Raw genomic sequence first — 10,925 nt, 5'->3', positions numbered from 1 at the left:
AAATACACATTTAAGCTAATGCTTATTAGCTAATTTGGAATATTAGAATATCTAACAAATTAACTTTGGAATTACAGTTTAAAATGTTAAAATGATTTTACATTTCTGATTTTAAGTAGAACACTATGAAAATATTATTAAGTTGGTAAACAGTAAAGAAATGGCTTAATCTATACTTATAAGTATAATTTATTTAACTTACAGGAGTTATTTACAGCTTAGTGAGAATTTGTTAAGTATGTAAAATATTTTTAAAAATCAAGTATATTTAATGAATAAGTGCCATTTAAAGTTTTTAAAGCTATTAACAAATTTGTAAATGGGACCAAATGTTAATCAAAGATTCCCCCCAACCAAGAAATGAGTGTTAAAATTTGCTAGATTTCTAAGGCAGACAAATAATGTTGGAATTGAAATTTTTCTTTCAATTGAACATATATTACTATGAGCATGGCTTTGTGGCAGGCATTAGAGGAGAGTTGAAGACATAAAAATTAGTCCCTTGCCTGCCAATAGTTTTATAGTATATGATAAGAAAATTTGAAGCAGAATGTGAAATAAAATATAGAAGAGGTATACGTCAAGTGCTTTAAAGTATATAAAACCAGAAAGAAAATTCTTCAATGTAATACTATTTGTTTTTCATAGAAAAAAAAGTTTCAATTAAAAATTAAATGTGGGTTGGCTGGGTGCGGTGGCTCACGCCTGTAATCCCAGCACTTTGGGAGGCTGAGGCGGGCAGATCACGAGGTCAGGAGATCGAGACCATCCTGGCTAACACGGTGAAACCCCGTCTCTACTAAAAATACAGAAAAAAAAAATTAGCTGGGCGATGTGGCAGGCGCCTGTAGTCCCAGCTACTCGGGAGACTAAGGCAGGAGAATGGCATGAACCCGGGAGGCGGAGCTTGCAGTGAGCCGAGATAGCACCACTGCAGTCCGGCCTGGGCGAAAGAGCGAGACAAAGTCTCAAAAAAAAAAAAAAAAAAAGGCCATCTATGACTTCTTTACAGTGACATCTGTTTGCTTCCCCTTGGCCTTCATTTTCCTAATCTCCTTTAGGAATATGTCTTTGCTCGTCACCTAGCCATTTTCCTTGAATTTGTTTCCCTCTGCTGGTTCTCTCTGTGCTGCTTAGCTGGACTTTCCTCTCTCTACCCCAAGTTCAACCTTCTCTGCTCCTCTCTCTGCCCTGGCCTGTCCCTCATTCCTTCCCACTTTGATGACTGAATCAGTCTTCTAACTGATCTCCCAATGTCTAGTGAGGTCCTGCTCATCTTCCACTTTCTACAGTGCAGCTAGAATGATCTTTTGAATGAAATCAATTGCTCAGGGACACAGAACTGTGAGACTACTGATGTAGAATATAAATCCTATTTAAAATCTGTCAGTAACTCTACAATTTTATCTGGATGCAATTTAAACTCCTTTCCTCCCACAATAATTTATCTAGCACCTCACTTGTGGCAACTACTCCTTAGGAAGTTGAGGTAAATCATGAACAAAACAGACACACCTTCATGGAGCTCACAGCTTAGTGGAGGATTTCTGAAACTATTCAAATAATGAAGAGAATAACTATTACCACACCATAAGGTGTGGTAATTGCTGTAGTACATCCACCACCTACCTAGATCATGCCTTCAGCACCTAGGCTCTCAGCTCCCCAGCTCCACATATGTCAGTTACTTATGGCTCATTCTGAGTCCCTCTCTAGGAATTGCTCTTGGCTGAAGGGAGCTCTTGTACACAGTGAGAGCTCTTACATATAGTGACTGGTTGGTGGGAATTACAAAGGCCTGGCCCCCTTACCTGGAATTGAGACACCTCTGAAGGGATATCCCAGCTCCACGGCTCCTCGTGCGATTGGCTGAGGTCCCTATTGTATCCGCAGTTCCACTTCCCCTTCTACCCAGTTCTTCTTCCTTCACTTACGGCTTTCTTATCAGTGTTGTTCCCAAAAGCACTTCCTAATAAAGCTCCTTCACACAAATCTCCACCTCAGAGTCATCTAAGACAATTACTTTAAAGAAAAATATACAGTACTATGAAAAAATACCATAAGAAAATCTAATTTAGATTGAGGATATGAAGCCTGAAAAGTCTCTCTGAAATGATATTTAAACCAAAATCAGGAACCATAAATAATGAGGGGAGGTTTATAATTAGAGGGAAGAGTATGTGTGGAAATCCAGACGGAGGTGGGAAAGGGCCTGTGACATGTTCAAGCAACTTAGACAAGTCCACTGTGGCATATGCATAATAGGGGAGGGAGTTGATAGGAGATGAGGCCACATAATAGGGAACATTTTAGCCTATGTCAAAGTTAACCACTTTATCCTAAATGCATGAGAAGCCTCCAAAGGATTTTGTGTAGGATAAACAGTCTCTCTATCTCTCTCTCTCTCTCTCTCTCTCTCTGTCTCCTTCTCTCTCTCTCTCTCTCTCTCTCTCTATATATATATATATATATATATATATATTTTTTTTTTTTTTTTTAAAGAGACAGGGTCTTGCTTGTCACCCAAGCTGGAGTGCAGTGGCATAACCATGGCTCATTGCAGCCTTGAACTTGGGGCTCAAGTGATCCTCCTATCTCAGCTTCTGAGTAGCTAGAACTACAGGTGCACCACCAACTCCCCACCTCAAGCGATCCTCCCATCTTGGCTTCCCAAAGTGTTGGGATTGCAAGCGTGAGCTACTGAGCCTGGCCTAAACAGTCAAATTTACATTTTAATATGATCTTTCTGGTTGTTCTATGGAGGATAGACTGGAGAGAGGGCAAGAGTGGAAGTAAAGCTGCTATGAGGGCTACAGATTGCAAAGTAGTAGTCAAAGCAGGAGATAACAGTGGCCTAGAATGGAGCTGTGACAGTAGCCATGGAGAGAAGTGGCTTAATTTACAAAATATTTAGAAGGAAAATGACAAGGTCAAGTGAAGTATTGGAAGGGGAAGAGAATGAGGGAGAGGAGTTAAAGAAGAACTTCAATTTTACAAACTTCAAATTTACAACACCGTTTATTTGTTAGGATACACTGGTTGGGGGACCTTGCTTTTGAAGGAAGATCAAGAGTTCAGTTTTGAAGAGCACAGTTCAAGGTGCCCATGAGGCATTCCATGCCTTGCAAGTAGACAGTTGAATATACAGGTCTAAACTTTTGCAGAGGTGTCTGAGTCTGAGATACATATTTGAAAAATATTTGGTCTATAGAGGGTATTTGAAACTTGTGAATGAACATATTTGCCTAGCATCCCAGTACAGATCAAAAAGAGAAAACAGCCAAGGACTGAGCTGTGAGGGACTCCAGCATTTACTGAAGAACAAAAATTAAGCTAGGAAGGAGAAGGCACAGAGGTAGAGGAAAAACAACTGAAGCATATATTGTTACAGAATCTACATTTTTTTAAAGGTGAAGAAAGAAAGAGAGAAAGAGGGAAAGAGAGACAGGAAGGGAAGGGTGGTTAGCTGTGCCAAATGCAGCTAAGGGGTCAAGATGAGGATTGCAGTGTAGTGGATATCTGTCAATTCTGCCCAGAACCTGTTTCTATCTTTCCTTAACAACAGTACCCAGGTTATTTTGCTTCATTATCCTCCCCTTATCTACCACTCTGCAGCCCCTGCAGCCCCTGCAGCCATATGTTCTGAGGAAGATTGAACCCATTCCCCTTGCTGTAGTGATTGGTTATTTGAACCATGGCCTACTAATCTGTGCATGCCACTTCCCTGTCCATGAGGATTCATTCAAGGATAGCATGAGACCTGCTGTGTGCTGGTAAAATGAAAATGTAAAGAGAATTTTGCGAAATCTGCTGGGAAAGAAGTCAGAGTGGCATGCAGATGTGAAACTAAGAACTGATGTAGCTATGTTGCCACTAGGAGAGGAGCAAGCCAGCTCTAGGTCGAGTCTGGAATTGTGGAAGACAGAGAGAAGAGCTTTTAAAAAGCAGGTTGTTTAAGCGAGCCATCAAATCAAACCTAAAGCCCACCTCCCTGATGTACTTTCCAGTTACTTGAGCCAATAGATCCTCTTTGCGTTGGATTTGTCTAACTGAAGGATAGTGGTAACCTTAGCAAGCCCAGCCTATGCAGAATGGTGGATGAAAAGGCCACGCTTCGGTGGGCTGAAGAGTGGCTCCAAGGAGAAGAAGTAAAAACCATGAATGTAGACATTTATTTTGATTGTGAAGAAATATAAATTCCCTAGCATGATATCCAGAGCCTGCCTAAATCTGGCCTCTTATCCACTTCTCCACCCCGACTTCCCATTATCCCTTCCCTCTTCCCCACATGCTCCATAACAGGCATATGGAGCTTCTTCTACAAAGTTTCCTAATATTCTTTCGCTGTTCTCTTTGCCTTCCTTGTTTGTATACTTAACCCCGATGTAGATATTATTGTTACTAATGTCATTTTACAGAGTGGCTGGACCAGCCAGATAGTCCAGCTCCTGAGGGCAGGCTCTTGGCTATATTTTCATTCCAAATAAATGTTTGTTGAATGAATGAATAAACGTATAGATATCTGAATGAATAAAGAGACGATCAATATTCATGCCTTTAAATATCATTTCTATGCTGATGGCTCCCAATGTGCATCTCTACTCCTAAGTTCCTATTTGAGACTCAGACATGGATTTCTATTCTAGGTTTGGGATTGTGGGCAGCTCATTTCCATTTGGATGCCTGATGTTACTACACATGCAGTATGTATACCACTGAATTGATTTTATTGTCTGACAAGAATGTGAGCTCCATGAGGGTAGGGACATTTTTTTCCTCCCTCAGAAACTTTGGTCTATCTCTCACATCTAGAACAAAGTTTGTCATATGTTCGAAATTGAATAAATATCTGCTGAATGAAATGACTTCACCTTCTCCCTTTCAGCTTTCCTGTTTCATCATTTTTTAGTTATAATAACTAAGGGTGGAGAAAGGTGCAAAGGATATGTGATTTGTTCCTCTTCACCTTCTGTACTAATCAGTTACCAGGACCTTTTCATTTCTTCCCTGCAAACTCTCTCTAGCCTCATATTCTGCTATTGCTTGGTCCTGCTGCCAAGAGCATAGCAGGGATGTTTGTCCTCATGTATCTGAACAAGTGCAACAGCCTCCTAATTCTCTTCTGTATCTCCAGGATCTGCCCTTTTTTTCAACAAAGCTTGGTTTATTTGTATCATGACATTGTTTTTTTTTTATTTTTAATTTTTTTAATAATTAATTTTTATTTTTATTTCAATGTTTTTGGGGACACAGGTGATTTTTGGTTACATGGATAAGTTCTTTTTTTAACTTTTATTTAAGTTCAGGAGTACAACTGCAGGTTTGTTACATAGATAGGTACACTTGTGTCATGGGGGCTTGTTGTACAGATTATTTCATCATCCAGGTGGTAAGCCTAGTACCCATTAGCTATTTTTCCTGACACTCTCCCTCCTCCCAGTCTCCACCCTCTGAATGGCCCCAGTGTGTGTTGTTCCCCTCTATGTGTCCCTGTGTTCTCATCATTTAGCTCCCACTTACAAAGGAGAACATATGATATTTGGTTTCCTGTTCCTGAATTAGTTTGCTGAGGATAATGGCTTCCAGCTCCATCCATATCCCTACAAAGGATATGATCTCATTCTTTTTATGGCTGCAGAGTATTCCATGGTGTATATGTACCACATTTTCTTTATCCAGCCTATCATTGATGGGCACTTAGGTTGATTCCATGTCTTTGCTGCTGTGAATAGTGCTGCAGTGAACATACAGGTGCAGGTGTCTTTATAACAGAATGATTTATTACTGGATAAGTTCTTTAGTGGTGATTTCTGAAGTTTTGGTGCACCCATCACCCAAGCAGTGTACGCTGAACCCAGTATGTAGTCCTTTATCCTCACCCGCTTTTTAACCTTCCCACTGAGTCCCTAAGTCCATTATATCATTCTTATGCCTTTGCATCCTCTAGCTTAACTCCAACTTGTAAGTGAGAACATGTGATCTTTGGTTTTCCATTCCTGAGTTACTTCACTTAGGATAATGACCTCCAGCTCCATCCAAGTCACTGCAAAAGACATTATTTCATTCCTTTTTATGGCTGAGTAGTGTTCCATGGTGTATATATACCACATTGTTTTAATCCACCTGGTTAATGAGCACTTAGGTTGGTTCCATATCTTTGTAATTGTGAACTGTTCTGGTATAAACATGCATGTACATGTGTCTTTTTCATATAATGACTTATTTTCCTTTTAGTAGATACCCAGTAGTGGGATTGCTGGATTGAATGGCAGTTCTACCTTTAATTCTTTAAGGAATCTACATACTGTTTTTCCACAGTGGTTGTATACTAGTTTACACTTCTACCATAAGTGTAAAAGTGTTCCCTTTTCACCATATCCACACCAACATCTATTGTTTTTTTAACTTAATTATGGCCGTTCTTACAGGAGTAAGGTGATATCTCATTGTTGTTTTAATTTGCATTTCCCTGATAATTAGTGATGTTGAGCATTTTTTTTCACATTTGTTGGCTGTCTGTAGATCTTCTTTTGAGAATTTTCTATTCCTGTTACTTGCCCACTTTTTGATGGGATTATTTGTTTTTTTCTTGCTGATTTGTTTGAGTTCCTTATAGATTCTGGATATTAGTCCTTTGTTGGATGCGTAGTTTGCAAATATTTTCTCCCACTCTGCAGGTTGTCTGTTTGCTGATTATTTCTTTTGCTGTGGAGAAGCTTTTTAGTTTAATTAGGTCCCATTTATTTATTTATTTTTGTTTTTGTTGCATTTGCTTTTGTGGTCTTAGTCATGAATTATTTGCCTATGCCAAATGACATTGGTTTTTAATATCACTTTTTCTGTCACCTCAGGAATATGACACATTTCCATCTGCTGGAGCTCACTATGGCAGCATTTCTCTTGGGGATAAGAATCTCAGGGATGGGTGTGAGGGTCTATTTAGATTACGCCTAATAGCCAGTGTTGATATGCTACTTTGTCGGGGGTGGTATCACACAGTCACCCCATCCTAGGTGAATTGGCTGGTTCACCCTATGAAGTCCAAACAATTCTGCTTGTTTTCCATATATTTCATAACCTTGAGAAATGTACCTCTCAAAACATCAGAACCATTTTCTCTTTGTACCTCTCAAAACATCTCAGAATGCAAGATGTGTTTAAAACTGTATACTTTTAAAATTCTTCAATCCAAGCTCAATTGAACTGCCTCCCTCAAAAGGGAAATGCTGTTATTAATGTCTAATTTTGAGTAATTCTACTGTATAAAGTTAAAGTAAAAGCTAGGAAAAGAGAGAGGAAGGAAAGAGAAGAAAGGGAGGAAGGAAGGGAGGGAATGAGGGCAGGAGGCAAGGAGGGAGGGAGAAAAGACAAGACAGAAGGGAAGGAAGCAAGAATAAAACATACGCTTCCTTAGGGATGATATTTAGCATGCAGATGCTAGCATGGATGTGTGGATTGTTAAAATACTGAAATATTTTTATATCAGTTGGTCAAGGCTTCCCTGAGCTCCCTGAGTGGTCCCCATTTTCCTGGCCACTTTGGCCCCTCTCCAGGCCCCTGTCCTAACAATCAAGCAATTTAAGGGTTACTGTCCGACACAGAGAGGGACTGCAGGCCTCTGCTCTCACTCCAGGCCTCTGCTCTCACTCCAGTGCTGGCGTCTAGTCCCAATAGTCAATTCCCATACCTCTCCAGTGGTTAAATATTTTGAATAGCAGCGTTGTGTTTACCTGCCAGAATTATCAAATAGCCCAAGTGTAGAGAATAGAGACACATACTAGGACCTTAAGTCACCTTACCTTTGATGTGGCAGACTCTTCTGGGATGAGGGGTGTGCCTGACTAGAAAGCAGCTTACATTTCTAGCCGTAATATGGCTGCCTTTGCTCTCTATCTGAAGAGCAGATGTCGGGGGGTTGAGGTTCATGTTTGTGGTGTGTTTATTTTCCCCTCTTCACTGTTGTCACAAAAGTTTTTGGGGTCTAACTTGATTGACCTCACTTCCAGATGTGCTCAGACCCTGAAATCACAAAATGACAAACATTCTGACAAGAGTTTCTTGTCACTTTCTTATATATCAAACATTTCTCCATCTTCTTTGCTTGAACTAAATTGTTTCTCATGTTACAGCAATGTGAGGCTATTTTGTTTCCAGACCAAATTTTTGTAAACGTTGAAAAGTATAGGCATGGGTGGATCTAAAACATTTACCCAGGGGAAAATCAAAGTGTTTGATTTCAAAATATTTATATTATATTTGTAAAAAGTATAAAGTATATTCTGTTTTTAATTTCATTTGAGCTCACTTTGTTGACTTACCAAAAAAAAATTACTTGATTATCAATTTTGATATAGTAAATTTAAATGATGACTTTTAAATACAATACTCACAAATGCACTTTACATTGAATTAATTTTAAGTTAAGTCCCTTCCTATTGTACTTTTAAAACCCAGCATCTTAAAATGTATATCATCTTTGGAGAGAATGGTAAAACCCAAAGAAGGAAAAAAATCCAAAAGAGTGATGTATCTGGAGATGATAAACCAGAGAACCTTTGCCATGTTGTTGTTTGCAATATTGAGTAACAGTTAACATTTTTAGACACCTATGGTGTCATAGACCTGGGAGATTAAAGATAATGTTATGTATCTTGGTGAATTCACAACCATGTGAGAAAGAACATTTCTGGATTAAGAACATAGAAAGTCGTTATTTAAATTTTCTTGAAAATAGTATGCTTTTGAAATCTAAGAAGGATGATTTTCTGGTGCCTGTTGTATTTTTTCTATCTTACATGAAAATCTTATTCATCGTAGCAGAATTGGGAAATACACATTTTATTTATAACCATGGCAGAGACTTTTTGGGTTAGAATAATTTGCAGTGTCAAAAAATGTTCATGTTCTAGAAATTGATCTCAGGATTTTGTTGGGATGGATGCTTTTAGATCGTTGACTACCTTTTTAGAACAAAGCAATCTATGTTTAAGTGGTTTCATGCTATATACTTAGACTGTATGGTGTATAAATTCCCAGACTCGTTGCCACAGAATATCTGGTTTTCAGGAACTTCAGTTTGATATATATAAATACTAAAATTATCCTAGGTTGGGTAAAATATATGTAGACATTAAATGCAGAAAATATCTATCTAGCAATAAAAAGTATATTTTCATATTGCTGTTTATGAATATCACAGTGAGGAGCTAGTTCTAATCTCTTTGTTTAAATCACACTTTAGACTTACTCATTCTTTTGGTGTGGGACCTTTTGTACAATTAAGCCAGTAAATTTGCTTTTTACTTGTATTGAGGGGAAAAGAGTACAGCAGACAATTTGGAGAGTGAAAAAGACATTAAACCAGAAATTTAAAGATAGGATTCATGGTTCCAGATTTGCCATTAACCAGCAAAGTGACCACAGATTAATTGTTTTATTGCCTAGATTTCAGTCTGTTTATCTATAACCTGATGAAATTGACTTAAATGTTAGCTGATATTATTCAGTTATTCTCTATGTGTCTGTCCCACATCAATTCTCTTAGATTAAAGGGTAGTGATACACTTTAAATTTTGAAAAAAAAAAAGTCAACAAGAAAACAATGTGTATTTCATTTTCTTAAAACAGACTTATTTGGCTTTTCCATACTCTTGAAAAAAGAATGAACTTGAGGACTATTAACTAAATCATACCTAAAATTCTAGAACATTATTGTAATGATGAATTTAAAATTATACCTGAGGACAATATTAAAAGCAGGTGATCTTGCTGACAAGAACTCAAGTCTGTTGATACCCTCCCAGCCTCATAATATGTCTAGACTGAGTTTTTGTTGATCTCCTTAAATCTCTGCACTTAAGCTAGAAGTTTTTAGTTGGTAGAGACAGACCAATCTCAAACGCTTCCAAAAGAATACAGCTATCTTCATCCAGTTTCTCACACTCTTACTCCAAGGAGCCTGTGTGGCTCCCTGGTTGTTAAGATATGTTACATAGCTTAGCAACGTGGTAACATTCCTTAGAAAAATCTAAGTTCTAGAACCTCTCACCCACTATTCTTCTCAGACCTCCAGTTACCCACTTGACAAAACCATGTGGCCACAAATGGCTTTCCTCAATTTTGGACCTATAATAGAGTTAAATCCAATGCAAGAGAAAGAAAAAGAAGAAAAATAAAACAGAGAGCAATATAAATCAAATTTATAATTTTTCCCACAATTCTGCTTAAAGAACAGTTATGATATAACCAAATATAGCTTAATCCAAAACCAACGGGGAGAAGGTATACATGCTTTTAAGGAGTTTCTAATAATTGTGAATAGAATATACTGCTCTGGTAGTCAGGATGTCTGTGCTGATGACATGTTCAATAGCCATGAAAAAATATTGAAATGTTAATTAGAAATCATAGAGAAACACACACACATGTACATGCGGTGCTTCATAAGACTTTTCAGAATACACATGATTTTGAATTTCTGAATTACAATCTCTAAGAGCAATATAGACAATTTCTGAAAGGCAAATACTAGCTTAAAACAATGCAAGGATAGAGCCTAATTTGTCTGTTTTCTTGACTGGCCCAAGAATTAAAGTTTAATTGCCTTTGCCTATAACCCATTCTTATGCCTTATGCCTCCCTGTTTTACTGTAGTTTATGGGGAATTTTATGGGAGATCTAATTGACTTTCTAAGGTAATTTTTGTATTCTGAGATTTTTAGTTTTCACTTTGTATCAGTTGAGAAACTTTATTACACAGCTAATAACAGAGATCAGAAATAGTGTTGTAAGTAAGATAGATTTGTATTTCTTCCTCACATGGAAGAGTTCAACCGTCTAGGGTTGGTATGGAAGCTTTATGAAGCATCATTATGGACCTTGGCTTCATCTATGTTTTAGGTCCATCTTTCTTAATATTAGGCTTC

The 10,925-nt window shown here is 37.9% G+C and overlaps 1 protein-coding gene across 1 annotated transcript in view; it reads right to left on the bottom strand.

Annotated features, from left to right (window-relative positions):
* Nucleotides 1-9,999, bottom strand: part of C3H4orf17 (chromosome 3 C4orf17 homolog) — a 31,246-nt gene extending 21,247 nt beyond the window's left edge. The window contains exons 1-2 of the mRNA XM_004040177.5: nucleotides 9,738-9,999; nucleotides 7,800-8,019 (exon numbers count right to left, since the gene is read on the bottom strand). Of these exons, the coding sequence (XP_004040225.4) occupies nucleotides 7,800-7,926 (127 nt within the window). The 5' untranslated portion in view covers nucleotides 7,927-8,019; nucleotides 9,738-9,999. The remainder of the gene's footprint in view (nucleotides 1-7,799; nucleotides 8,020-9,737) is intronic.
* Between the last annotated feature and the right edge of the window lie 926 nt (nucleotides 10,000-10,925).

Source organism: Gorilla gorilla, chromosome 3 (genome assembly GCF_029281585.2).
Source record: "Gorilla gorilla gorilla isolate KB3781 chromosome 3, NHGRI_mGorGor1-v2.1_pri, whole genome shotgun sequence".
Lineage (NCBI taxonomy): Eukaryota > Metazoa > Chordata > Mammalia > Primates > Hominidae > Gorilla > Gorilla gorilla.
This window is presented reverse-complemented; position numbering and strand designations above follow the sequence as displayed.